The sequence below is a fragment of the Alexandromys fortis genome, unplaced genomic scaffold (assembly GCF_014885135.2).
Source record: "Alexandromys fortis isolate MF-2015 unplaced genomic scaffold, M_Fortis_MF-2015_v1.1 scaffold_54, whole genome shotgun sequence".
Taxonomy (NCBI): domain Eukaryota; kingdom Metazoa; phylum Chordata; class Mammalia; order Rodentia; family Cricetidae; genus Alexandromys; species Alexandromys fortis.
Window position 1 is genome coordinate 4,461,455 of NW_026067958.1, and position 26,633 is coordinate 4,488,087.

At 44.1% G+C, this 26,633-nt stretch overlaps 1 protein-coding gene across 16 annotated transcripts in view; it reads left to right on the top strand.

The window, feature by feature from the left end:
• The window catches only part of Kiaa1217 (KIAA1217 ortholog), a 479,642-nt gene that overhangs the window by 384,626 nt on the left and 68,383 nt on the right, over nucleotides 1-26,633 (top strand). For 14 of the 16 annotated variants that reach the window (XM_050152641.1, XM_050152630.1, XM_050152627.1 and 11 more), the window contains 2 exons: nucleotides 3,103-3,301; nucleotides 6,916-7,009. In XM_050152641.1, the coding sequence (XP_050008598.1) occupies nucleotides 3,103-3,301; nucleotides 6,916-7,009 (293 nt within the window). Of the gene's footprint in view, nucleotides 1-3,102; nucleotides 3,302-6,915; nucleotides 7,010-16,605; nucleotides 16,913-18,903; nucleotides 19,123-26,633 lie in introns of those variants that run through there. The other 2 variants (XM_050152639.1, XM_050152638.1) reach the window with 2 other exon arrangements.

Consider the following 26,633-nt stretch of genomic DNA (forward strand, 5'->3'; position numbering starts at 1 on the left):
CATGCACATACCACTCCTCACATGTCCACACAGGACAGGTGGAAAAAGAAAAGGACCTATGATAGGTACTTTGATAGATAGGAAGAGCCATGGGGGAAAAAAATACTTTAAAAACTCCCCCCTCTTGGGGCTTGCTGCTTTTCCAGAGGACCCAGGTTCAGTTTCGGTTCCCTTCACCCTGTGGCTGCTCACAGTCACTGGTATCTCCATCTCCAGTTCTGGGTAATCTGTGCCATCTTTTGACCTCTCTCTCTCTCTCTCTCTCTCTCTCTCTCTCTCTCTCTCTCTCTCTCTCTCTCTCTCTCTCTCTCTCTCTCTCTCTCTCTCCAGTTTTTCAAGATAGGGTCTCTCTGTGTAGTCCAACTGTCCTGAGACTCCCTTTGTAGACCAGGCTGGCCTTGAACTCACAGAGGTCCACCGACCTCTGCCTCCCAAGTGCTGGGATTAAAGGTGTGCGCTACCACCACCCTGCAGAACATATCTCTTCTCTTAAAACTTATTTTAGCTAAAAATCTAAGGGTAAATACCTTTCTGGAACCAAGTATGAAAACACCATCCTCTCTGTTTTCAAAGGCATCATCCCCATCCTCTCGAGATTGTCATGGACATGTGTACCCAGTCGGCAGCTGCACCAGCCAGACCTGAGGTCAAGCATTAAGATACAAATTTGTAGCTCAGGGTGAGAAAAGAACAGAAAGAAAACAAGGGTAGAATATAAAATAATAGGGGACATAGGTATTGGAACTCTAGGTGGAGTATCCAGGGAAACCCTCACTGAGAAGACGGCTTTCATGGAAACCTGGCTGGTGTCGAAGAGGGGCATAAATCTATATTTTTTATTCTACCAGAGTTTCTTAAGTGCTGTTCCTGGTCGATACTAAGAAAAATAGCTTCTTTCTGATGTCTGGTCCTTCCTCTGTGACTCTCCCCACCTCCGGGAGCCTTCAGGGCCTGTTGTTTTCCAAGTATCAATGACTAGTCTGAGTATGTTGGGAATGTCATGTCCCCTTTCAGTCTGGAGTCTCGTGAGTCTTAGTTTGGGGAAAGACAACTTATAGTCTATTTTTCATAAAACTGTTTTTCCCAGCCATTTTTTTACCCAACCGGTTTTTTTTTCTAGGAAGGTAGATGCCTGATAAAAGTCTCAAATGCTCTCTTCTTATTTTAAAAGCTTTCACAAAGTGTCTGAAAACTTGAAAGTCTGTTAGCATGAGAAGGTGAGGGACAGCCACCCAGTCCTGGTGGCAGATGTTCAGACACAGTGACCGACATGGCTCTCCCTCCGAACCTGAGGGTCCTTTCCTCGGGTCACTCAGCTCTAAGGAAGTTCCTCTGGTTTCCCCCAGTATCGGCCTGTAAACTTGACCAGCTGTAATACAGCCTTGGCTAAGCTGGGAAGCAGAGGTTGAGCCAGGCTCCACCCTTTCAGCTCTGTATGTGCATGCTCACGGAGCCTGGCACTCCTGGGTCTCTTTGGTTTGTAATGAGTTCTTCCCTTGAAGATTTCAGTGTTAGCTTTCTCTCATCTGTCCTTGAGCTTTCTCTCCTTCTTCTAATTCTTTGATGTGTGTGTGTGTGTGTTTCCTCTTTGCCATTTCAGTGGTGTTTCTGGAGGATATGTTTGTTAGGTGAGATGCCGTATTTAACTAAAAGCCATCTCTTTCCTTTTCAGTCTCTTCTCATTAATATTTACCTAGTGGTGCTAGTCTATGCCCCCACCCCCATGGCTTCTCACAAATACACAAACACCAGGACTCAGATGAAACCTCAGCATCTTTGATTTAACACTTCAGTTATCCATGTCCAGACAACAGGTGAAGGCAAATGTGTTCGTTTCTTTTCTGCTATTTCTATGGTGAAATACACTGGCCTAACAACACCAACTAGGGGAGAAATGGCTCATTTGTCTCACAGCTCCAGAGGGATAGAGTCCAGCGTGGCGGGAGAAAACATGGCAGCAGGCAAAGAAGGCGTGACAGCGAGAGCGGAAGCTGGGAGATCACATTTTATCTGCACACAACAGAAGAGAAGAGTAGATGGGGGCCGGCTGTAAACCTTCGAAGTCCTCCAGTGGTGTGTTTCCTCCAGCAAGGCTTCATTTACTAAAGGTTTCACAACTTAACCAAACACTACCCCTGGCTGAGGAACAAATGTTCAAACGCACTGTGGACACTGATATCCAAACCACAGTAGCAAGCTGCTGGCTAGGACTCTCCAGTCACAGCAGTGCTTGGTGGGGACTTGTCCTTTCTGTCACATGACTTGGGAGTTCAAGTTCATCCCGTGTTCCTCGCTGCATGAGGATGTATTGCTGGAGCAGTCAGACGTGGCTGCCATTCTTCTACATTTGACCTCTATGGGGGCTTATGTTGGAGTCCTCAAATTTGGGTTCTGAAAGGGAACATTGTCAAACCTTGCTCATCAAGAAGACAAACCCAGTATGCCAGCAGGTGTCTGGTCTTCACTTTGCGCCACATTGGTTAATGTCTCATTGGCCAAAATAAGACATACGCCACCCTGCTTGGAACTCTGACGTTCAGTGATGGTATCTGTGGGAACCAACTTGTCCCATTTTTATTTGGAATGTCAAGGTGCCAGCCTCTTGAGGGGAGTTTAATATGATATAAGCGTTCGATAGCTATAGTAAAACCACAGAGATGTGCTGTTTCCACTTGAAATGTTTCCGAATGAACCTCTGAGACAAGCTCTGAATCTTATCTCATGCCTTGCTATGATTAGGTCTCCAGTCAATGAACTAATGCTAAAAATAAACCTACAAGGTCAGAGTCGTAAATATACCTTCTGAGGATGGTATGTATTGCCTTTTACTATAGGCATCAAGGTTAGAACTTTGTCCTTTTGATTCTAGAACAGGGGCGGGGGTGGCCTGGTTAACACCTGCCCAAAGAGTATAACCGGGTACTTACAGGATAACCAGACAATGCGTTCTGTGGAAGCTCCAAATGAGCAGCCCCCGTTGCTTGCTCTCCGGGTTTATTCTGAACATCTGTAACTGTGGTGTGGTAGAAGTGGCTCAGCTTACGTTTCACACCCATGGTTCTTGATCCGTGGGCTGATGACTGCATATTCTTTTGCATGCAGGTGTTCTCTACCTCCAGTATGGAGATGAAACCAAACAGCTGCGGATGCCGAATGAAATCACAAGCGCGGACACGATCCGTGCCCTCTTCGTAAGTGCCTTCCCACAGCAGCTCACCATGAAAATGCTGGAGTCGCCCAGCGTTGCCATCTACATCAAAGACGAAAGCAGAAACGTCTATTATGAGTTAAATGATGTGAGGTAAGTAGTTTGGGGGCGTTGTTGTAGGTAGTAGTTTGGGGGCGTTTGTTTATTTTATTTTGTGGGTCTTTGACCACCCATTGGGTGTCTAGAGTTTGTACTCAGTCCATATTCCCCTCAGCCTGATGGAGAAACCCCAGTCATTCCATTTGACTGCTGCCGCAGGTGGGAGGGTGTCCACCCTCTGGCTGCCTACAGTTGAGTACAAGGATGCGAGTGGACGTCTTCCGCGTCGACCTTTGCAGCGTGTGTAACTAGCTCTGCCTTGGTGACAGCTGACAGAAGCACAGGAAAAGACCCAGCCCTGCATCCATCTGAAGGTCAAGGGAACGAAAGCCCAGGGAGGTGGTAAAGAAATGCCAAGAGCTAAATCCATACTTTAGACTGACAATTTCAAACTCCCTCACAAACTGCCCTTTTTCCCGTGACAGAACTTGTAGATGTTTTAAGTAATAATCCTACTGGGTCTTCGTTTGTGCCTCACAAGTTCGAAATGAAACTAAACTCAGTGTCTTCCAACTACACTGAGAAGCAGTCCCACATGCCAGTTCTGAAAGAGTCATCCTTTACCCGAGGGTGTCACCTGCTGAAGGGACTTTCTCTGGGAAGCGTGGTTGGGCAGCAGGAAACAAAGCTTGTTTTTAATTGCAGTGGTGTTGTCTGTAGAATGAGGGCCCCTTCTGATCTGTCCCCATAAATCAGCTGTAAAAAAGGGATTTAAATTTATATAAACAAGCAGTTGCTAGTAGAGTCCCTAAACAGTTTAGAAGTCAAATGCTTATGGAACCAGGAAATTAGGTGTATCAAAGTTAAGAGGCTTATTGAAGAGCACACAGCCAATTAAGACAAACACACAAACACACGCACACATCCAGGATGTCCAAATGTTCAGCCCAAATCATGAGGAGCACAAGACAGACTTTTTGGTCACTACCCTGGAAAGAGCAGGCTCCCCTGTTTCTTCATCATGGAAATAGCAAGTCGTACTTTGTAAAATGTGCCTGCAGAGCATGAATGCAAGCTGATCCATATCTAGCAGCAACCCCAGATGACTACTAAGGTGGTGCCAGGGTGTAATTTAGGGCTTTCAGAACTTGACACATGCCCCAAGCTATAGGCGGTACTACAACTGTTGTGCAGCTTCCTGCTTTTGGAAAACAGGTTTAAATATTTATGACCACTGAAAAGTCATGCTTATTTTTTAGATAAATTATTGATCAAGCTGTCACCATTTTTTTAATTTACAAAACATAAAGTTAAACCGGAGGTAATCACGTTATATTGAAACGTATATCTCTGATAATATAAAGCCGTATGTTATTTTTTACATGGACAGACCACTTCACAGCGATCACCTTCTACTTCCACACTCATGGGTAGAGAGGCCCTGAGGGACAATAGCAGTGACTAAGTGCTGGACTGCAGACCCTAAAGCTGTCAGGAGGCGATTGGGAGCACTTGGACTTTTCTCACTTTCAGCCGATTGAAATATTTACATATGCCATGAGTTACCATTTTCTAAAGCCTTTCCGAGTTCTAAGGTATGGTTCCTTAGGCTTGGTCTTGCATTCTTTGGAAATGTCAGGAGGGGACTTGGGAAGAGCCAAGGAAGAAAAAGACCATGGTCCTCCTCAATGGAAATCCATCCGATAAAAGAACTGAAAGCAGTGCTTGTTAGAAGAGACACTTTTTAAACCCTGGTAATGTGAGGATATAGCGCAAGTTATCAGGGATAAGGCCTGGGTTTTAGTCCATGCCCCACTTCCAGATGCACACAGACACACATGCACGTATGAACACATATACACATACATGCACACAAACATACACACAACCTAATAATTCTCAGATATATTACTGTGTTGTTGTTTCTTATTGCAATAATGATAACTTGTTGGCACTTAGCCTACCATTCTCTCTCCTTAAGTTGCTTTTTGTTTCTTTAATTTAAATGTGAAAAATGGGCCTAAAAGTGTTCAGGATAAAATACTTGCTTTTGGTGAATATCATGTTTACCTTAAATGACCGTTGTGTATCCTCCCTATAGGACCATTTACTCTTTAGCTTTTGTACATAAGATGTTTTAATTTAAGTTCAGTGATGGAAATTTTTGCCACAAACATTATGTAATACATTAAAAAAAAGAATACAGATAGGTGTAACTAAAGACAGCGGCTTTAATCTTCTAAAGTCATAATTTTATTTCTATCGGTGTTTTAGATGTCAGAGCCCATTTGCTGACCATTTGACTAGTTCGTTATTGTACTGGCTTCACGTATTTTCCTCAGGGAGGTACTGAAGAGAGGTCAGGCCAGGATGCTGTATGGTAAATGTCTCCACAATGCAGTCTGGCCTTTTGCAGTTGGCTCATCTCAGATGAATAAGTTTCTAAATTAATCATAAACCAAGCTCATATATTTTAAATACATTTACAATCATAGTAAGCCTCTCTCATGGCTAGTGAGATTTCCAGTTTCAGAACATGTCACATGTGACATCTGCTAGCCAGAGGCTGGGTTCCTTTCATGAACTGCCACATCCTTACTCCTGCCACTGTTGATAACAACGACTGCCTGCTCCCCCAAACTCACTTCTAATGAGCTACTTCAAACATGAAGCAGCCATGCAAGCTAGGACTAGTTGATGCTTCAAAGCAATAGCTGGCAGGTATTTAGAGAGAAACAAGAGTCCTAGAATCTTCCACTTCATTTAAAACACAAATATGACCTAAAGATCTTAGTGGTTGTGGTCCACCCACTCAATGCAAGTATACATACAAGAAAGATCCCATCTGCCTGCCCACTGCCCCTCAGCTCCAGCCAGCATTGGATGGAACCGCAGTGTAGGTGGGCTAGAGGCCCACAGACCAACCTATGGAGAGAGGAGGGCCACTTCTGTGTGATTTGAAGGTATCCTCTGCGCAGGGTGCAGAACCCCTGTCTTCTGCAGTTGGAGTTCTTGACTCTACAACTGGGATCAAAAGCAGTGAAGACTCTGCTGTTTTCCCTTTGTGCTTCAATTTGTATGGAGAAAAGTATCCAAAAATGCCCTATGGGGGGACAGAAATGCATTGTTAAATATACTGAATTTGATCTCTTTTAATATTTTTTTCTACATTCTGTATACGTTTTTTTTTCCCTTACTGAGCATGTCAGAAAGAAAAAAAATCATTGTTATGTGTACATTAATTAGATAAGAAGAAAAGCAGGTGTTTTGGCAAAGTAAACAATTAAGTATTTAAATATTAACCAAAGCTCTTTGAAGGTATTGTAAATATTGGCATTTTACTGCCTTCAGGGGTGTTAGTTTTCCACACTCTGAAGCTTGAAAGCAAGTTCTTGTTACCTGATATTTATGGGTGGACGTTAATATGGCAAGAATAACACGTTCCCTGGGAACGAGATGAGGGAAGAAAAGCCAGGGTCATTTTTCTTCTTCCCTTCCTTATTTATCTTTGCCCATTTCATGGTGAAAAGACTTTTTGTGTGGTTCATGGTAGACAACCGCCGGAGGGTCTGTCTCTGTCTTTTGCCTGATGCTTAAGGACAGGGAGAGGAAATGGCGAGAATCAGGCTCCTTTCCTCTGCCATAGTGATGGATGTGTTTGATTCCAGGAATATCCAAGACAGATCCCTTCTCAAGGTGTACAACAAGGATCCTTCACATGCATTTAACCACATGGCAAAAGCTGTGAACGGAGACGTGAGGGTGAGTACCCCTGTTGGAGTGCGGACTGTTTCCAGCTCGCACAGTTCCTTCCTCTCACAGCCAACCACCGCCACTACCACATTTCCTGGGATCGTGTTGCTTGTCTTGTCTGGTGACTCATTTGTTCACTGATAAAACAATAAGATGTCCTGGTCACTTGAAGGATGGAAATTAGAATGGGGTTGGTTCTACCTTCGTTCCCTTAGCATGGATCTCAGTTCTCATCTTTACTCACTTACGTACTTATTTTAGTGGTACTCAGGATGGACTGCTGGGCCCCCCTTTCACTGGGCTGTTCTGTATCTTCTTCCTCAAGCACAGAGTTTAGATAACTCTTCACTCTGAAGATATCAATGGCATCTCAAAAGCCTTCTGTCTCAGTATCCTTGGTCTGTAACGCATTAGCTTACTAGGCAATCTGTTGCAAAGCTTCCACTTAGTAAAAACAAACAAACAAAAAGTGCATGAGCTGCATGAGAAAGTAATTCTTGTTATCACTGTAGCTGTTTCCAATGTCCTCATGTGGTTGCTCACCTGCTAACTCGGGGCTGTTTTCTCTTAATGGTAAGCATCATCACCTCTTCTCTGAACCATGTTGAGGGCTGAACATAAATACCTACAGGATTCAGAAGCTGAACTCTCCAGATTTAGGCCATTTTAGGAGATTACCCCAATATTTATAACACTCAGGGATGTCTGGAAGGAAAAATACGGGAAAACTGTATGAGAAGAGTCTGAGAATCACATTAATACAAGTCCACTGGGAGGGGCTGTGTCCAATGTACATAAAAGTGGGGAATAAAAGTGTCAATTTCTCGCTTGGGTGGTGGTGGCACACGCCCTTAATCCCTGCAGAGGCAGAGGCAGGCTAAACTCTTTGAGTTCGAGGCCAGCCTGGTCTACAAAGGGTAGTTCCAGGGTAGCTAGGACTGTTACACAGAAAAACCCTATCTCGAAAACAAAACAAAACAAAACAAAAAACAACCAAAAAACTAATCAATTTCTTGAAGTGCACCCTTTCCCCAGCACATACACAGAGTGCATGCAATCACCTACAAGGACACTGGAATTCAACTTTAAAAAATACTTTTTATTGTTAATGAAATCTAGGCATTTCCTACTGGTCTTTCCGTGAGTGAGCTGCGCTCTGCTTCCTCCTGATGTCCATGTGTTTCTTCTTGCTGCCGTAACAAATGATGGCCAGTTTGGTGTGCTAAAACAACACCTATTTACAGCCCTGTGTGTCTAGAGAGTCTTAACAATCTAAATAAGGGCTGGCAAGCCAAGCCAAATTCTTTATAGAGAGTCAGTGTATGTGTTTTCTGGAAGTTTCCTATGTTGATTTGCAACCCCATTTTCAATCCTTTGGCCCTGCTTCCCTCGTCAAATCTCCCATCTTTCATTGTCCACTTTTAAAGACACTCGGCATTACTATGGATCTGCTCATGGTCTGGGGAGACCCCCTGTTCTCAGGGAGGCTGCACAGCAGCCTTCGTGTCCCGGTCTCTTATACCCTAGCATCACATGTGCAGTGCGTTAGGCTGCAGAATCGACGAGGACCAGAGCTCTACCTTCCTCCTGGGATATGTGAGTTTAAATGCAGGAAAGGTCAGGAGATCCAGCTAAGGGTTCCAGAAGAATGTCCATGAAATTCTGGATTGCATTGTGAGCCAAGGCCCAGTGGGACCAGGACCCACCGTTTTGAAGGGAAAGGCCTATTATGTCCTCAACTGCTTTTCTTTTTCTTTTTTCTTTTTCTTTTCCCCATGTGTAAAATACTATGTGATTCAAACTAAAAGGCTGCAATGCTACTTCAGAAAAATCTAGAATTTTAACATTTGTTTTTAGTCAGTTACATGTAACTGCAAGCCAGAACCGTGTGAAGACAATGGGCCATTCCTTTAAGGGAGCCTAGGTGGAGATTACGAGACCCTTGGGTGGCATGACTTTGCTGTGCTCTTTCTGGAAAACACCCAAGTTTTACCCTTTGGGCATCTTTAGTTCTGATGTGCCTTCCTTCCACCTGTCCTTCTGCCATACTGTTTCTGTTACACAGAGCCCTTCCTCAGACAGTCGCCCCCCAGTTGTTTCTGGGGAGCCCTGCATGTGGCTGCGGAAGACACCTGTTTTAACTCTCAAGCACATGTGGTGCCTACACAGACAGGACTTGCGGTGGGGACCAGGAGCGTCCAATAGTAACCATATGCATGTAAGCTATTAAGATGCACAGACTTTGCTCTGGACTCCAGCAAAGCCCTTCAGTATTTGCTCGTGGATAAAACATGAGTGCTTCCTTTGTAGATTGTTCAGAGCCCACTTCAGATAACAGTTAGGTGTGTGTGAGAGAGGAATTCAGTCATTGACCTCAAATGAGGGACAGCAATTGTTCATAATGTAGTCAGTCAAAAGTCCTTGTATTTTAGTAAAGATTACTCAGAAGTGAGAATCACAAAAAGCTCTGTCAGAGCCATCTAGGCATGATCATGTCTGATTAGCATAACTTAGAACCTTTCCTTAGATTCCAAAAATTAAGATGTGGTAATCTTCCAGCCTCTCTTTGGGCTCTGGGAATTGGAGCTGTCTTCTCTCTCCCAGTGAGTACAGCTGCATTGCTGGGAAAAGGCAAGGAATTTTGCTAAGCCTTGCCTGTATACAGTCCAGCTGTAAAACGTCACTGCTAGTGTGAACAGAACGGAACAGAGCAAGTACCAGTTGTTATTATAGACTTAGACTAAACCAAGCTCCATGGTGGGCCAAAGCACACTGCGTCCTCCTGTGCGTGGGCACTGTGAGCATGGCCATGAAGGAATGTCATGACAACCCTTCACCTGATGTCATTAGACGTCACTCACTAACCTCCCAGAGACAGCCTGGGCCAGACCTTCGGGCTGTCCGCTCCTTCCCAATAAACAAGCATATGAAAAGACATGAATTGAAACAAGCTGAGGAGCCATAGCACCAATGCCTAGAGTCTGCAATGACCTCTGAGATTTTCCTTAAACAAGGACTTTAATACCTTGCCTTTGAGTCAGAGAAAATGGGAGACTGTGGATCTACAATTTACAGGCCGTTCTCCCAGAGCGGTTTTATGATAAGAATGGTGTGGCCCAGGAAGCAAGTTAGGCCAAAGTATTAACTCCGAGGTTACGGGCCTCTGAGTGTGCATGGAATTTTTGTGGGGAAGCAGATGTCTAGTTTTTCATTTAACATCTCGCTGAGCCTTGCTAAGGCCTCTGTGTCTAATGAGACTTGTTCTTGGCTAGAACTGAACGTACCTAACTGGACTCCTGAGTCTGCTGATGCTTTCCACGTGGGTGTAAAGCACCCCAATCTAATTTAGTCACATGGCTTTTGTTCCTTACATCAGGTAGGTTTGATCATTCAATTCCCAGAGAACTGGTACCACCATATGGAGCAGGCCCTTCTGAATACATTATGTGTGCTTATTCACAAATTATACATACCTCGAAAGTCATCTATTCTGTTTTGTGGCTCTCAAAGGGAACTTTTGGCTTCCTGTTCGCTAAACCTGGTTGTTATCTGATCTTTGGGGGCTTCCCTATTTCTTGTGTAATTAATATTATTACCCAAGATTCTCTGCTGTCATTGTGAAATGCTCTCAACCTACTGTGGATCTTACTCATATGTCTCTAATTTTTTACTTGAATGCAGACAACCGCTGGATTTACATTTAGGACACCCTCCCCAGAATTAACCTTGCGTCTTAAATTAACTACCAATACCCAAGTCAGTTGCTGCTTCCCGTTTGTTTTCTATTTGAGTCTTGCATTGATGATGAGGAATGGTCTACTTAGAAGCCAACGGTTTCCATTCCACACCACGGCTAAATTCTTTGCATACCTGCAGCACACGCTAGCTTCCTTTATTCCGTAGACCTTTCCTTTCCGTCACTCCCCAATGGCTTCAGTGTGTTCAGTCAGATTTACACAGTTTAAGCTTCTCTCTCTCTCTGCTCTTCTTTTAGTTTGACCTTGAACTTGTGTTTTTTTATCTTATCACTGCTTTAGCTACTGTTTAAAAACTATAACTCTGTGAATGAACACAGAAATGGATTTCTAGATCCTCATTCTTTAATTCCAAACCCAAGTGTGTAACCTCTAAGCCACTGGTTCTCACCCTTCCTAAAGCTGTGACCTTTTACTACAGTTCTTCATGTTGGGATGACCCTCAACCATAAAATTATTTTTGTTGCTACTTCATAACTGCTTCTTTGCTATTGTTTTAGGTCATAACATAACTATATGACATGCAACCCCTGTGAAAGGGCCGTCCGACCCTCTCCAAAGAGCTTGAGTCCCACAGGTTGAGAACCACTGCTCTAAGCTGTCACCTTCACATTGAATTTTCTTCCAGTACTTCTAATTCTACTACTGAAGAGCTCCCTTGATTCTCTACCTCTGCAGGATGGAGTGCCTGTGTTGTGTGTCCTCACACCACACGCCCACCCATGCATGTGCAGGGAATGGAGCCTGAGAGATCTGAAAACACTGAGTTTGCGGCTAGAGGAAAGGTTTCAGTGGTTTAGAGCAAGTCCTACTCTTACAGAGGACCTGAATTCAGTCCCCAGAACCCATATTTAATAGATTATAACCAGATATAACTCCAACTTCTAGAAATCAGACTCCCTCTTCTGGCCTCCTCAGGCCCTGCACTCTGGTACACAAACCCACACAGAGACATACATACCTACACCTAATTAAAAATAAAAACATTTTTAAAATTAGGTTACTAACCTCCCTGATAACTGTCCTTCAAAATATTCAACCATTCTCCAGCGCTTGTCCATGTCTCTCACAAAGTGTCTCGCAGACAGTTCTCTGGTGTCTGTACTAATACTCCCGCCAGGGCTAACTTGTGAGCTTTTATTAGGCACTGGCAAGTATTTAGTCCCCAAGACAAATCCTTGAGGCAGACGTTGGTGTGGTCTGCATATTTATAGCGATGAGCACTTGTTTGTGTTAAGCAGTTGCTTAGCTAGAGGAAGGGGACTGCTATCAGCCGAGGAGGCTGCTTCCTAGTCAAGGTGCACAGCTCACCTCCACTGGTTTAACCACAGTGCTCGCCCTTCTTGCACCTGCTCATTTCTTACTTCCCATGTCAATTTTTTCTTGTTCTTGGTGTCCAGAGTGCCCTGTGTCTCCTCATATTTCGGCCTGCTAGGGACATATGGAACACTCAACGTGTTCCCGGTGTGGCCTGCAATGTCATGGTGGTGAGAGGTGCATTTTTAGTGGTCTAGCCAAACGTGATCAGGTCCTGAGGGAACCAACTCAAAGGGGATTAATTTAATTCCCCAAACTTGATTATGGCAGCCCTGGTTCTCACAAAGTGAGGGAGGCTGCTCACATGCCTGGCTCCTTCTTTACATGACCTTTTCCCTTTCCGCTCGTTTGCCGTATTGTTGAATAGACTCACCCTTGCTATTCACCTGGACCTGGATCTGTGTTTCCCATCCAACTGAAGGGGGAGGGGGCAGCAGCAACCGAAAATGCCCAACCGCTTTGATATTTTGTTATAGCAACACAAAACGGACTAAGTCTTCTCTTTTAACGTACTAATGGACAGTCATCTCATTCCTCCCTCCTACGAACTGCTAGCGTATAAAACCACGGGAGGACGTGCTGTCCGCTAAAGCTGTGCTCGAGGGCTGTTGGTAGATCCTGAAGAGAACGGGCCAGCTGTAAAAGACAGCTTTAAAACTCTTTGGAAAGTTTTAACATGTGTTAGGCATCAGAAGATATTAAGGGATAACTGGCAGCTATATGGGTTAGAATAACAGGTTGGCACTTTTAAAAAAATGAAACATACCAAAGTATTTACACTTTAAAAGACATGCTGAATGAAGTTTTCTTTAAAATACTCCATCAATGGGAAAAAAAAGTAGTAGAGGAAACAACTTTGAAAAACATAGAAAGGTAATAGGGGCTCCTTATTTTTTTTCTCATTTTTTTATGTCTTAAAATTTCCACAGTAAAATGTTTAAAAAGTAATTAAAATTAAAAACTATTTTTCGGGCCTACATGAAAGATGGCCTGCTGCAGAAGGCTTCTGAGTGGTCAGTGTAATCCCGGCTTCCCTCTGAGGAGCAAGAACACACATTCTCTCTTACTCTAACCCCTTAAGTCATGTTCACCTTATCCCGAAGATGGTGTGCCCTTTAAAGGCTCAGATCATACTACGTTCACCTCCATGTCTCCCTGAAGCCAGTGTGTCATCCGGAGGAGGGGTAGAGTAGATGTAGGGTGCGGTGGGTCAGTCGATGTTGGGGTGTAGTGGGGCAGTAGATGTGAGGTGCGGGGGGTGGTAGATGCGGAATGCGGAGAAGCGGTAGATGTGGGGTGCAGAGGGGCGGTCGATGTGGGGTGCGGGGGTGGTAGATGTGGGGTGCAGAGGAGAGGTAGATGTGGGGTGCGGAGGGGCGGTAGATGTGGGGTGCAGAGGGGCGGTAGATGTGGAGTACGGAGGCAGTAGATATGGGGTACGGGGTGGGGTGGTAGATGTGGGGTGCGGAGGGGCGGTAGATGTGTTGTGCACAGGAGAGGTAGATGTGGGCTTCAGAGAAGCGGTAGATGCGGAATGCAGAGGGGCGGTAGATGTGGAGTACAGGGACAGTAGATATGGGGTACGGGGTAGGGTGGTAGATGTGGGATGTGGAGGGGCGGTAGATGTGGGATGTAGGGTGTGGGGAAGCGGTAGATGTAGGGGGCGGGGGGCGGCAAATGTGGGGTGCGGAGGGACAGTAGATGTGGAGTGGGGGTGGGGTGGTAGATGTGGGGTGCGGTCACAGCCCAGAACAATGGTTACTGTGTTGCTACAGATGTTGTGATGTTCCTAGTGAGGACCCGCTGTAAAAATATCTCCAGTCTCCCTCCCAAGAATAGTTCCCTTCTCCTGGTTTATTTTTATCATGTGGACACTTGGAGTCTTGTACGTGATCATTTTCCTTCTTTGTGTTGCTACTCTCAAGCTTAGAATTAGATTTGTGGCCCACCCACAGCAAGAGTGCAGGCACTTGCAGGCTGTAGTTTGTGTGTTGGCTTGGTTCCTGGCCTCCCCCTTTAATTTTCTTGCTTTTCTTCTTCCTCTTGTCGTGTATTCCTCTTGGCTTTTATTTTTTTTTTCCTTACAGGATTATAATAATTCATGTGAGCTGTATTAGTTTCTTTGCAGAATCTGTCCAGACATAAATAGTATTTTCTGTGTGCCATTGTTCCTGATGTCAGATCATATGCCCTCCTGTGTCTGTGGTGGAAGCAGCATGGGAAAGCCCTTCAGATTTTAACTAAATTTAAAGTCTCTGCAAAATAGGTGTGCTGAATCCATTTTTTTTTTCAAATGATAAAACTGAGGCTCAAGAAGCCTCCCTTCATCTCACACAGCTGAAAACCACTACCCACCAGCTCTGAGCCCGCTTCTTTTAGCTTCCTTGTATTCAGCCCTAGCTTTCCTCTCTTGATATTTACATATATGTTTTATGAGTTATAAAAAGTTATATAAAAGAAGTTACTCTTCCTAATACAATGTACAAAATATTTTTTATTTATTCTAGTTTTTATTTATTTATTGTTTGCTTTGTTTCTTGATATGGTTGGATATCCCCTCCATGGTGGCCTCTTTTACTTTGTTCCATCTCGTTCTTTGATGACGACCTAAAAGATAACAACAGCACAAAGAAACAAGGAGGGAAGGGAAGGAGTTACAGAAGGAGGAAGAGGGGAAGATGGAGGAGGTGACCAGGCTGCAGAACTCTTGTGTCTCTTGCATTCTGGCTGAGATGAAAGTTTTGAATTTGGGAGGAACCAAATAAGGCTGTAGGAATGGAAGTCTACCACAGAGATGGAATATCAGAAAACACTCCCTGACATCGTTCATTGTTCGTGCTGTCTGTCCTAGCCAGGCCCCTCTACCTGTTCAGTGGCAGTGGTATTAGAAACCCATGTTCGTGATTCACTTACTCTGTGCCCGGCACCTTGTTCAGTATTGCTATTATATCCATTCTTATTCGATTTCCATAACACAGTGAGAGAGAAATTCCTGTGATTCCCTGAGGAGGAAAAAATGAAGTTGAGCAGAGTTAGTCAACCCATCTAGTACCACACAGGTAGTGAGATGTGGAACTGGATGCAGAGCTCGGCAGATGGTAAAGATCACTTCCGTGGCCAGACCATCTTCTTAGTCTCCGTCATCAGTGTCCATGGGTCACCTCCACGCCTAGGTGCTCCCACTTCCTGAAGACCTAATGCAGGAGCCAGGCTTCATCAGACCTTTTCTTCATCACTGTCCTTTTTTGGGACTTCCATGGATACCCCTTCAGCCCCTGTATTCTCCTGGCATGCTCTTCTCTCTTCTTACTTTGTAGTCACAGATACCCTCTTCTGAGAACAGGTCCCCTTTTCTCATCTTCACACTCCCTGCGACTCTCTCACTAGCCCATCTTGCATAGATTCTGACTAAATGCAGTCATGGAAAATATTACTTAGGTCAGCATTTTCCTATCGAATTTTAATGCTTTATTTACTAATGTCAGTACAATGGTCTGTAAACAGGCTGCTGGTGGTTTGCAGCCCACTCCCAGTGAGGAGCGAGAATGCCTACCTGTCTTCCCGCATTCTTTCCATCTCTGCAACAGGACAGTGGTTGTTTTCCCTGGAGATTCAGATGAGAATCACAGTGATGGGGAAAGCCTGGCTTTCTCAGATACAGTGACTGTGGGAAATGCACATCTCTCAGCCCCCCCGTGAAAGAGTGAGTCCCAGGGGTTGCACTCACCTGCAGTAGAAATCTAGCTCTCCCATTAAAAAACCTAAGTAAGATACCGTGTGTTGCTGTATGCACAATTCCTGAGGGGAAAAAAAACTGCCTTTAGGTGGAGTGGGTTGTTATCATTTCAAATATCTTCAAACTAAGCATTATGATTTTACAATAGTGAGCATCACCCCACAACTATAAAATGTCAGAGAAATCCCCCCACCCCCTGCAGCCTGCTGAGCCAGCTCTTTCTACCAGGCATGCTTCCTCCAGATCCTGACGCTGTAACAGTAAACAAGGCAGATGTTGAAACCCCTGCTTCCAAATATCTGACTGACCAGGAATCAGAATAGCCAATGATCGATGCCGATATCCACATCTGTTATTTTTCTCATCAGCTCCAAGCTGTACGAAGCTTGCCCTTCTCATTGTTAGCATCAGTGAGACTGTGGGTCTTGGTTATGAGCAACGAGCTGCCCCCTTCACCTGTGTCTTTAGGACGGCCCTGTCACAGTAATGAGTTTCTCTTGCTGTGGTGACTCACCAGCCAGCGCATTTTAATGCTGAGTCTGCCCAGCACGCCTTCCCTCCGTGTTCTCAGGTCTTCGCTTTCTCAGAAGCAAACCTGCACATCAGACAGGCAGCTTCCAACGGATGCAAATCTCATTTTTCCTGCTGCGTGGCCGCTTGTTTTCCCTTGCACGTCTTTTTGTCATTGAGAGGTTATGACAACATGAGCCATATTGTATTTATAAACATCACGTGTTTCCTTGATCTGGCTGCAGTTTCTGCCAGACAGCACACAGGGAAGAAACATTTCTCGTTGGCTCAGCCTTGGTTTTCGTTATGCTGATTTCCGGAACAGGAGAAACGCATGCCTGCGCGGCTTTAACTTCCACAGAGTAGAAGCCATACCTCTGGATGTCCGTGAAATAGTTTTAACAAGGGTGGAGATTGCTCCTTTAAACCACATGTTTTGACTAAAAGCTTCCTTCTGTAAGAAAGCAAAGCCTCGCATGTAGTCACCGTGAAGAGACGGGGCTGGAAGCATTCGACAGATGGATGGGTGGCCCTGAGGTCCCTGTGAGTCCAGAAAGTTTTTTCTAGAAAAGAACGGGCCACGGAAGATGAAAGGTAAGATCTACCTTTAAAACAGAGCGCAGTCCCTCGACACTGCTCTGTCCAGCTCCGGCAAGGGCAGTACCCTCCCTTCCTCGCTGTACATCTCCTGTGTTCTCTCCAGTGAGGAGCTGGAGTTGGAGGTTTTGTTTGAACTCCTTGCGTGCTGCTTTGAAAACCATCTCATGTTGCTGGAATTAGTCTGTTTTTTTAAAGGTCCCCCCCCCCTTTGATTCCACTGGACTGTTTCTGAACTACAGAGCCGTGAGCCTGTTTCTGTTTAATCTTGTATCTTAGGAAAGCCGGTGGGAAGTTAGTACAGTTTGCCTAAACGGGGCTCATTCATTTATGGGTTTGTGGCAATCGGCAGTATCTTCATAAAAATATCTTTCATTCAGCTCTGAGATCAGTAGAGAAAATTTAAGAGAAATAAGAAAAAACTCTGTGTGGCTTGTAGTATTCTGGGAAGTTACTAAATTCTTTTTCCAGTGAAATTCTTCTTAAATTGTTCAGTTATTTTAGTTTAGAAAGAAAATTAGGAAGATGTCAATTTAACCTTGAGGAAGGAAGGCTGAACAAGGGTCCAGTTTTGAAACAGCCTGTTATGTGAAATTTAATGATTGCCTGAACGTCTTTGAAAGAAATCCTGGTTATTTGTCACAATAGGTCTGTGTAAAATCACATTATAGAGAACATTTAAATGAATTTAATGAGGGGCATGCCCTTTTGAGCCTGCCAGCTTCCTATTAAAGGAACACATGCATGGATCTGCTTATCCATCCTGTAGTGTTTAAATCCCTGTTTGTAGCTGATTTTAAAATGTAGGACATTGTTAGCCAATGTGATCTGCAGTCCATGTATCATTTCCTTTCGTCGTCATTGTAACCCTATGACATAAGTACTGTGGTACCCATTTTAAGATTGGAAAACTGAGGCTGAGAGTGATGAAGTAACAAGGTCACACACTAGTAAGTAGCGGAGTTGGGACTAAAACCCAGGCTTTCTCTCCAGAGCCTCTGTGTCTGTGCCTTAGATTCACAGCCTTGTCAAGAGCTGAGTTTCGAGCCTGGAGCCAATGCAGATAATTTACCTTGGGAGTAGTTAAAAAGTCATATTTGCTGAGTCAAGGTACTGTTTTGTACTGTAGTGGGTTTTGTTGTTGTTTGGGAGTCTCTTGTTTGTTTGGTTTTTGTAAATTGGGACCTTTCAAAGCCTAACACTGCACGAGCTGATGTTTATGTTTGCCCCCGGACGGGGATTACAAGTCAAAGTGACAGGAAGGCAGTCAGCACCAGAAGCAGTGGAGAAAACGAAAACCCCTGGCATGAGCGACTGTGTCTGCTGCAGGCTTTTGCCATTTCCTTTCCACAAATGCTAAGTTGCCGAGGGAAGTAGGGGCACAACAAGCAAGAACTGTGTTTGTGGCACAGAGCGGGGAGTGTGTTTGTGAGCTCAAAAACGGACCTGAGAGTCTTTAGGAGAGACTGCTCCAGGTGCCTCCCCACTGCCCTCTCCAATAGAGGCAAAAGCAAAGCTGAAGTATATTGGAGGGGGAGGTTCTAGAGCTAGGGCTGCAGGCTTGCTTAGCCTTCCCCGCTCTCCTTAGCCCCTCCTGAAGATCCAGACTACAGCCTGACAGCAGAAAATGTTCATCCTGGTGGTTTGTTATGCAAAGTTCTCGCCAGGGATGCAGCTGCTAGCACCACACAGGATTGGGTTTCAGGATCAAGGCCGCCTGCCTCCAACCCCATTACAGCAAATTATAAAAATTTCAAAACAAAACTCCGTTTGTAAATTAATATACACTAATGACTATGCTGTCGTTGATCTGAAATCCAAGGTTGGCCACACAACCCACCCACCCAAACATCACTTGAAGTAGTTTCGCTCTTCTGATGCTCCCAGCCCCCACCCATCCGAAGCCTCAGTGCAGGAAAAGTTTTGCCACACCCCCTGCCTCTCCTATGCAAGCCACGCCCCCTTTCTTTGATGTTAGCAGAAGTGGCCTTTGACTGGGAGCCTGCTTCCTTGTCTCCCAGCTGTGAACTTCCTTCTCTCAGGTTCTCTGGCCGCACTTTCACTATTCCATACTGCTTGTGGATTTCCGCCAGGGCCGTCAAGACTCTGCCAGACTGCTCGGGGCTTTATCAGCCCAGGCTTCCTAGGTCTGGCGTCCTGCTCCGAGGCAGGCTGACCATTTTTGTGCCTTTCCCAAAGTATCTCAGGTGAGTGAGCTGTTTTCGTATACATTTGTGTGGAGAGAATAATGTGTTAACAATGCGCAGAGACATTTCTCTCCAGGGTGCTTCCCCACGGGGTTAGCGGCATCTTTGCTCGAGTGTGATGTGCAGGAGCAAGAAGTGTTTCCTCTGCTTTTGAGGAAATACTCCTTTAGACTCATGACTCAGGAAACACACTCGACCTGCGCAGTTGGTGTTCCTTCCCTCAGTGGCTAAGCCTGACCAATTTGAAGTCTTCGGGCCCAACAGCTAGAAAGAGGGACTTAGGCATCACCTTTTGTAAACCATTCACCTGGAAGTTCACATCCAAGAGGCTTAGCGTGGTGGGAGAGATTTAGTCAGGTTTACAAACCAAAGAAGGGATAAAAGATGGTGAAGGAGCCCAAGCTGCCCGCCCCAGACCAGTTCATTATTCTCACCCCTTGCTGTGCTGTGTGGACCTTTGCTACTGTTCTCGTTCCTCTGGGTCTCATCTGGGGTGTGTGTGTGGGGGGGTGTGGGTGTGTGTGTGTGTGTGTGAGAGAGAGAGAGAGACAGAGACAGAGAGACGCAGAAGAGACAGACTCACTGTGTAATGTAAGCTGGCCTTGAAGTTACTATGAAGCCAAGGTTGTCCTCCAACTCCCTTATTCTTTCCAGGTCTTCATGAGGACACTAAGCCTCCATGCCCAGCTTCCCAGAGGTTTTCTTGGCAAGTCTGGGAAGACTACCCACCTCACAGCCTCCATGGCTGTAGCTGGTACAGCTTGCTTCATTTACTCTCCAGAAAGCAGCCCACATCTCTCTTCTTGATTATCTTACTAAAAACGAACCAGAGCCTGTCAGAGCTAAAGTTCATTAATTGGAAATGCATGGGCCGGCACCAAAAATAGATGTTGAACTAACCAAATTTAGACTATCCTGTATTTTTATGGAAAGGGAATAGGTCATCAAGTCAATTGAGAAATAGCAGCTGCTTCAAATTATGCGATACATTGAATAAATCAAAAACTATTGGCTTCCACGAAGTTGCACAGTGTTGCAGCAGGATTCTTAGTTGTCCGATTCTCCGTTGCAGCAGGTCTTGCCTGCCGTCATTTTGTGTGCAGGTTTAATGTGCTGTGGCCAAACTACTTGCAAGTAGTTTGCAAACTCCCCTTGCACTGGTTTTTAGGTGATGCATGGAAAAGGGGTTTTGCATCCTTTCATTTCTGTTATTTCTGGGGGTCTCACTATGTATCCCATGCCGGCCTCAGTGGCTAGCATTACAGGTGTGTGCTACTACACCGGCCTAAATTTTAGTTATTGTATAATATAGTCTTTAATGGTTTTTAAAAAGATTTGTGAGATCAAGGGCCTAGGAACTAATGAGTATTGTTATTTTGCTCACAGTTAAGGAGTTAAAAGTCAGTCTAAACCTGACTTAAAGAAAATTATTAAATGAGTGATATAGTTTAGCTAGAATAGGGTTAGAGCCTAAATGGCAATCCTGTCTTGTGAATGAAGAGTTAATCCCATGGATTGAAACTTTAGGATGAAGTCTAAGCTGGGGGTCATGGAAGGTGTAATTATTACGGATTGTGTATAACTGAAAAGAAAGCATCATTTTGTTGTTAAAATCCCACCTAATTCCACTTGAAGAGTTCTCAGGACTCCAGCGTCTTGCTATTCCCCACAAAAGAGGTGGTATTCATGAAGTCATTTTGTGCTGATATATTTCCTCAAGGCCTCTCCTAATCAGAGGTGTGAACATCCGGGACTTCACTTAAGCCATTGTATGGCAGCACCAAGCCACGCCGCATTCCTGAAGCATGAACGCTATGCTTGGCTCATTCGCTAGTCCAGGTCCACACATGCACTGATTTCATCCTTTTCTTTCTTTCTTTTCTTTCTTTCTTTCTTTCTTTCTTTCTTTCTTTCTTTCTTTCTTTCTTTCTTTCTTTCTTTCCTTTTCCTGGAACATCAAAGGTCACGGTTCACCTTGCCATTTCACCCCTTTGAACCCATCACTTCTCATTCACCCTTAATGGAGCAGCAAGAACTGCCGAACACAGCTGTACACAGCAGAAAGCCAAAGCACACGCACAGTGGAAATTTTCTCCGTGAGCCTGAACGCTGCTGTGTGTTTCCCAGGAGGCTCTCCTCTACCTGACCAGAGTCGGGTACTTCAGTTAAGATGAACGTGTGGGACTGTGTTTGTGCTGACCTCCAAGGACAGATGTTGATTACAACTTTCTGGAGATGGTTGGCATCATGTGGTTGTGAGTGAAGGAACATTCTAGATGCATCTCCAAAAGTAGATAGCGTTTTTGCTTTCCTTTAAAAGCGAATCTAAAAATATATTTGCTAGCAGCTGTTTAAAGGCAGAAGAAGAAGGAGAAAGGACCCTCCCTGCTGCAGACTAATGTACCCAGCCCGGTATCTACAGGGTCAGACCTCATCACTCCAGAAATCTGTGGCAGATTTCTCTGTGTATATTTAGACCAAGGGGCCTATTAGCTTGTGATCTAAGAGAACCTCTGCATTCTCATAAAAATGAGAAATGTGGCCGTCCTGGCATCCAAGGCTGTAATTATGTTAATGTGGCCATTTTAAGACTGAAATATGTTGTTCTAAAATGTTTCTGTATTTTTATTATTTATAGCAATATCTGAAGAAACTTAGGAAAATGCTAGTAAGTTTCTATTCTGTTTCACCTTGAGATTAGGGCATAAAAATAAGTCAAAGGTGGAACTTTGAGTCACAATTTTTGTTGAATGATATGCACTTGCCAGGTGGCGGTAGCACACGCCTTTAATCCCAGTACAGGAGGCAGAGGCAGGCAGAACTCTGAATTTGAGGCCAGCCTGGTCTACAGAGCTAGTTCCAGGACAGTCAGGGATACTCAGAAAAACCCTGTCTCAAAAGGAATGTCCAATTTTGGGCAAGAGTAAAATATAATTTTTCCCCCGAGGACTGTCTTAAGGTACCCAGATGTTTGTTTCCTTCTTACTTCATGACTGGCTATGTAGCTTGGCAGATGTCCCCTCTTTTTCTTGTTCCTTGATCTCCTCCCAGATTTCTCCTAGTTATTTCTCTCTGCCTGGCAGCCCCACCTGCCCTTTTTCCTGCCTTGCTGTTGGCTGGTCAGCTCTTTATTAGACTAATCAGTGTTTTACACAGGTAAAGTAACACAACTTCACAGAGTTAAACAAATGTAACATTAAAGAATGCAACACATCTTTGCATTATTAAACAAACGTTCCACAGCATAAACAAATGTAACACACCTTAGAATAATGTTTTCCAACAGTTGCTTCTTTTCTTTCTACCTCATGTATCCCCAGGATTGAACTCCCTTTATCAGGCCTTTCTGTCGGCACCTTTACCTCATAAGTCATCTTACTGGCATCAGCAAGAACATTTTCATATATCTTCTTAAATGTAAGTCCATGCCTTAAACTCGGACTTATCTCCTCAAGGATGCAGTCTTTGAGATATATTACAACAAGGTATACGTTGCCTATATTCCGAATTGCCATTCATTCATGAGTTCTTCTGTTTTACCAACAGAAGGTATTATTTTCTTCATCCTCCTGTGAATATATTCAAATGAATATTATCCATTTTATACACTTTGTTTTGCCTCACAACTCAGTGAGGAGCCCATGAATATTTGTTGGTGATATTAAAAATAATGCAAGTTTTTCATGCATTTGTGCATCTCAGCTAATGTAGCAATGATTTAAGTCATTTACTATTCATGGCCTGAGAAGGGCAAGTACAGGAGGCGTTTCTGGAACAATACAGCTACACAGTTAGAAGCTCAGTGAAACTCACGGCCGGGGCTACAGTGAAGTTTGGGAATCCATGATGGAGACAAGATTCCTAGGAGAAATCAAGCCTGTTTAGCCATAACTCAGTGTGCTTCTGCCACACTCCCTTCCTTCCTTTAGCACCGTGATGGGGAGGGGCAACACTTGCTGAGGCTGATTAAATTCTTTCAAACTTTGGAAGGGGTAGGGGCTAATTATATATGTCCAGAGGACAGGCCATCTATTTGTTGACCTCCGTCTTTCTATCCTTCCTGGGAGAAATTTTACCCCATGTTGTTTTTCAGAAAAGGGAAGAAATTTAAGTGAACATACACACATACTAAAAAGGAGGAAAGGCTGAATGTTACATTGAGCAGTGGGAGAAAGAAAGTAAGTTGTTCAAGCCAGAGCTTATCTTTAAAGTGAGTGCAAAACTCTAGGTGCAGTTTCGGGTCTTTGAAAATGCTCCATAGATCCCAGCACTTTTTCTTCCTGTGCCATGTGGGACAAGGATTCTCTTTTCAGGGGACAGCACTAGCAAGAACAACTAGATTGTATCGCCCTCCTTCCATGATTTACGCATTTTGCATTTTGTCACATGGGACATGATGTCTCTCCAGGAAGTCTCTGAGCTGCTAACTAATCATTTGGTTTCTTAGGACTACTTGGTTTTCGAATTCAGGGCTTCACCTGAGAGTGGAGATGCCCATGATTCTGGGTGTATGTTCTTGGAACTTGGAGAAGCAGGTCTGGTGTCTGAGGCGGAGACATTTTGTATCAGCATCAGCCTGGTGGCGAAGGGATGGTGATGGTTGCTTCAGTTCCTCCGTCTGCTGCTGGAGCAGGGCAGGGCAAGGCATGGGCAGAGATGCTGCCAAGCTCAGCCACAGGGCATGTATGACTTCCAAACTGGTTGTCTTTGAGGCTGTTATTTATCCAAATAAGGCAAGGCAGTGGCTCTGCTGACCAGCTCAGATTTCTAAGCCACGCTCACCGGCTGTCTCACTTGATATTTGAACTGCAAACACAAAGGTATTTTTTCGGAATGGGGTGCTTTTGTGGAGTTCACAGGGATCCCGGAGTCACTGTTTCGAAGACTTTCTCCTGCAGTTTTGGAGAATGTGGATATGTTTGGTTTGTTTGACCCTCCTCTTCTGAAACAAGCAGCAGAGATGCCTTTGTTCAGATATCTCTGCACTTGATTTTGTATCAAAATAATCCTCAACCTCAGACCCTCCCAAGGTCAGACCCAAACACTGGTCTCTAGATAAGAACTGTAAGATTGCTCCGGCATCTTGTAGATTCTGGGCCTGGATTTTGTCTTGGATGAGACTCTTGAAGTTCTGGGTCAGTTTGTCCATCTGGAAAATGGAGGTGATAGTTACATGATAGGTATATTTAGGGAGCCAATGACTAAGTCTAGAAAGCAATTGATAAAGAGGAAATCTCTAGAACTATTGCTTTCTTTTCCTATATCCAACTTTTCCTGGCAAATTTAGTTGAACAGATTTAAGTATTTACTGCTGGAGAAATCATAGGCAATCATGATTTTTATTGCCACCCAACAGCTTAATATCAGAAGGCTCTCATCCTTCCGGTCCTGGGAGTGTTGTCTAGTGCACTCATTTCAATGGTTCTTTCTGGATCTATTTTGAATATATATGTGCATGCTTAACTTTCTCTTTCAAACTATGCCTTCCTCAAAGGTAGGGGATTGTGTGGTTATTTACTTATTTTTTTGTTTGTTTATTTTGAGGTAGGGCCTCACTATATGACTCTGTCTCTGTCTATCCTGGAGCTCACTTAGTATGCAGGCCAAGCTCTTCTTGAACTCAGAGATCTGCCTGACTCTGCTCCTGAGTACCGGGATCAAAGACTGGTGCCACGATGCCTGGTAAAGACTGTGTCTCACCAGATCCCTTCTTCCTCATCAGTTGTAGCCCCAGATTTAGCAGAGACAGTAGCTACTGAGTTAGCACTCTATGAATTCGCAGCATCAGATTATTGGAGTGGGTATTACAGGAAGTTAAAGGTTAAGACGCTCATGTTAATTCTTGAACTTGAAGGCAGTTTCAGTGATTCATTCCAGACTGGTGTTGGAATATCCATCATTCTACATGGATATTTTTATTTTTAAAAGTTATTATTATTGTTGTTGTTGGTGGTGGTGGTGGTGTATTGTGCATGTGTGCGGGGTCCACCTGCATATACATTCACATGTCATGGCCCATGGCTGGCAATGGGAGGATAACTTCTGAGAGTTGGTTCTCTCCTTTATTAGTTAACCAATAAAAGCAACAGATAAGATACAAGACCCACCTCCATCATTCTTTTTCTACCGTGAGTTCTGGGGACTGAACTCAGGTTATCAGGCTTATGGGCCTCATGTTTCTACCTACTGAGACATCTTGCCAGTCTGTCTGCACTGATTTTTGAGAGACACCCTTGGAGGTCATTCAGGAATAATAACCTAGTCCAAATACTCGCAGGTGTTTTTGTATTCTTTGTCTCAGGCTCCAGCTAAAGCCCAGGAACACAGATTGGGTTTCATGGGCGTCTTCATTACAAATACAAAGTTGGGGTGTCTTTGAAAGGACTGAGCAGGTGCCACTTTTTCCCTGTACCACAGCATCTATTAGCAGCCTTACCCGTAAGCATCCTCCTTCCTTGGATGCCCATGGAAGTGACTGACACTGGAAACAACTTTTAAGGGCAGAGCAGAAGACCCTTTTGAATCAAAGGTAAATTGCCACAAGACTGTTTTGCTCTCAAACTCCACTGTTGTTTGACATTTATTGGCTGAGAGTTTAGGTTTGTAAATTATGTCCTCCAGAGTTATCCCCTGGGACTTGTTTCTTTTACAATCCTTTCTTCTCTTGACACATTAGCTGTGGATAAAAATGATGGCTCAGCAGAGCACCTCTCACCAGCCGCAGCAGACTGTTTAAAATAGGCTCTGCAGTGCAGCTCGCACTGTGCTGTGTTTGTTCTGCTAAGCGGTAACAGAACCTTCATGCATCTCCCAAGGGTAAGAGGTGAGGATGCTAAGTGGCCATTTGCTTTCCAAGTTCTGTCATTCATTCAGGTATCCGCCATCGTTTTTCTCTACTGAGCCCTGGAACTCTGTGTCACTAATCTACAGTTGTCGTGGTGACAATTCTATATAAATCGTTATGAACTCATTTGGTAAGTTTAGACTTGCTATGGCATCAAGCCAAAATAAGCAGACGTCTTAATTCTCACATTGTTGCAATCATCCTAAAGCTATTTGCTATGGTATCTAAGTTTCTCCAGTCATGGCACGGTAGTTTCTGTGTTGAAAGAAAGGCTGGACATAGGGTCCAGAGAAGGGACCTGTGCCTGGGTCACTGGGAGACATGCAGGAGTTAAATTTGAGAGCTATGGTCCCCAGGAGCATAACTGGAGTAGATTATGACACCACTATCATAATGCTCAGAGAGAGATTTTAATCAAATACATCAGACATTTTAGTGCATAAATAATTGATATCTGTGTGTGTGTGTATATATATATATCATATAATATTTGTATTTAATTTCCCTTCCCATGATTTCAGCTCCCCAAGATCAATCTTGATTTATCTAAAACTAATCAATAGATATTCAAGAATAACCAGTTTATAAGTTCTAAGTAGCTTTTATTACAATTTTTAAAATTTTATTGTTATAATTATCCCAAATGCATTATTGCTATTGATCTCTT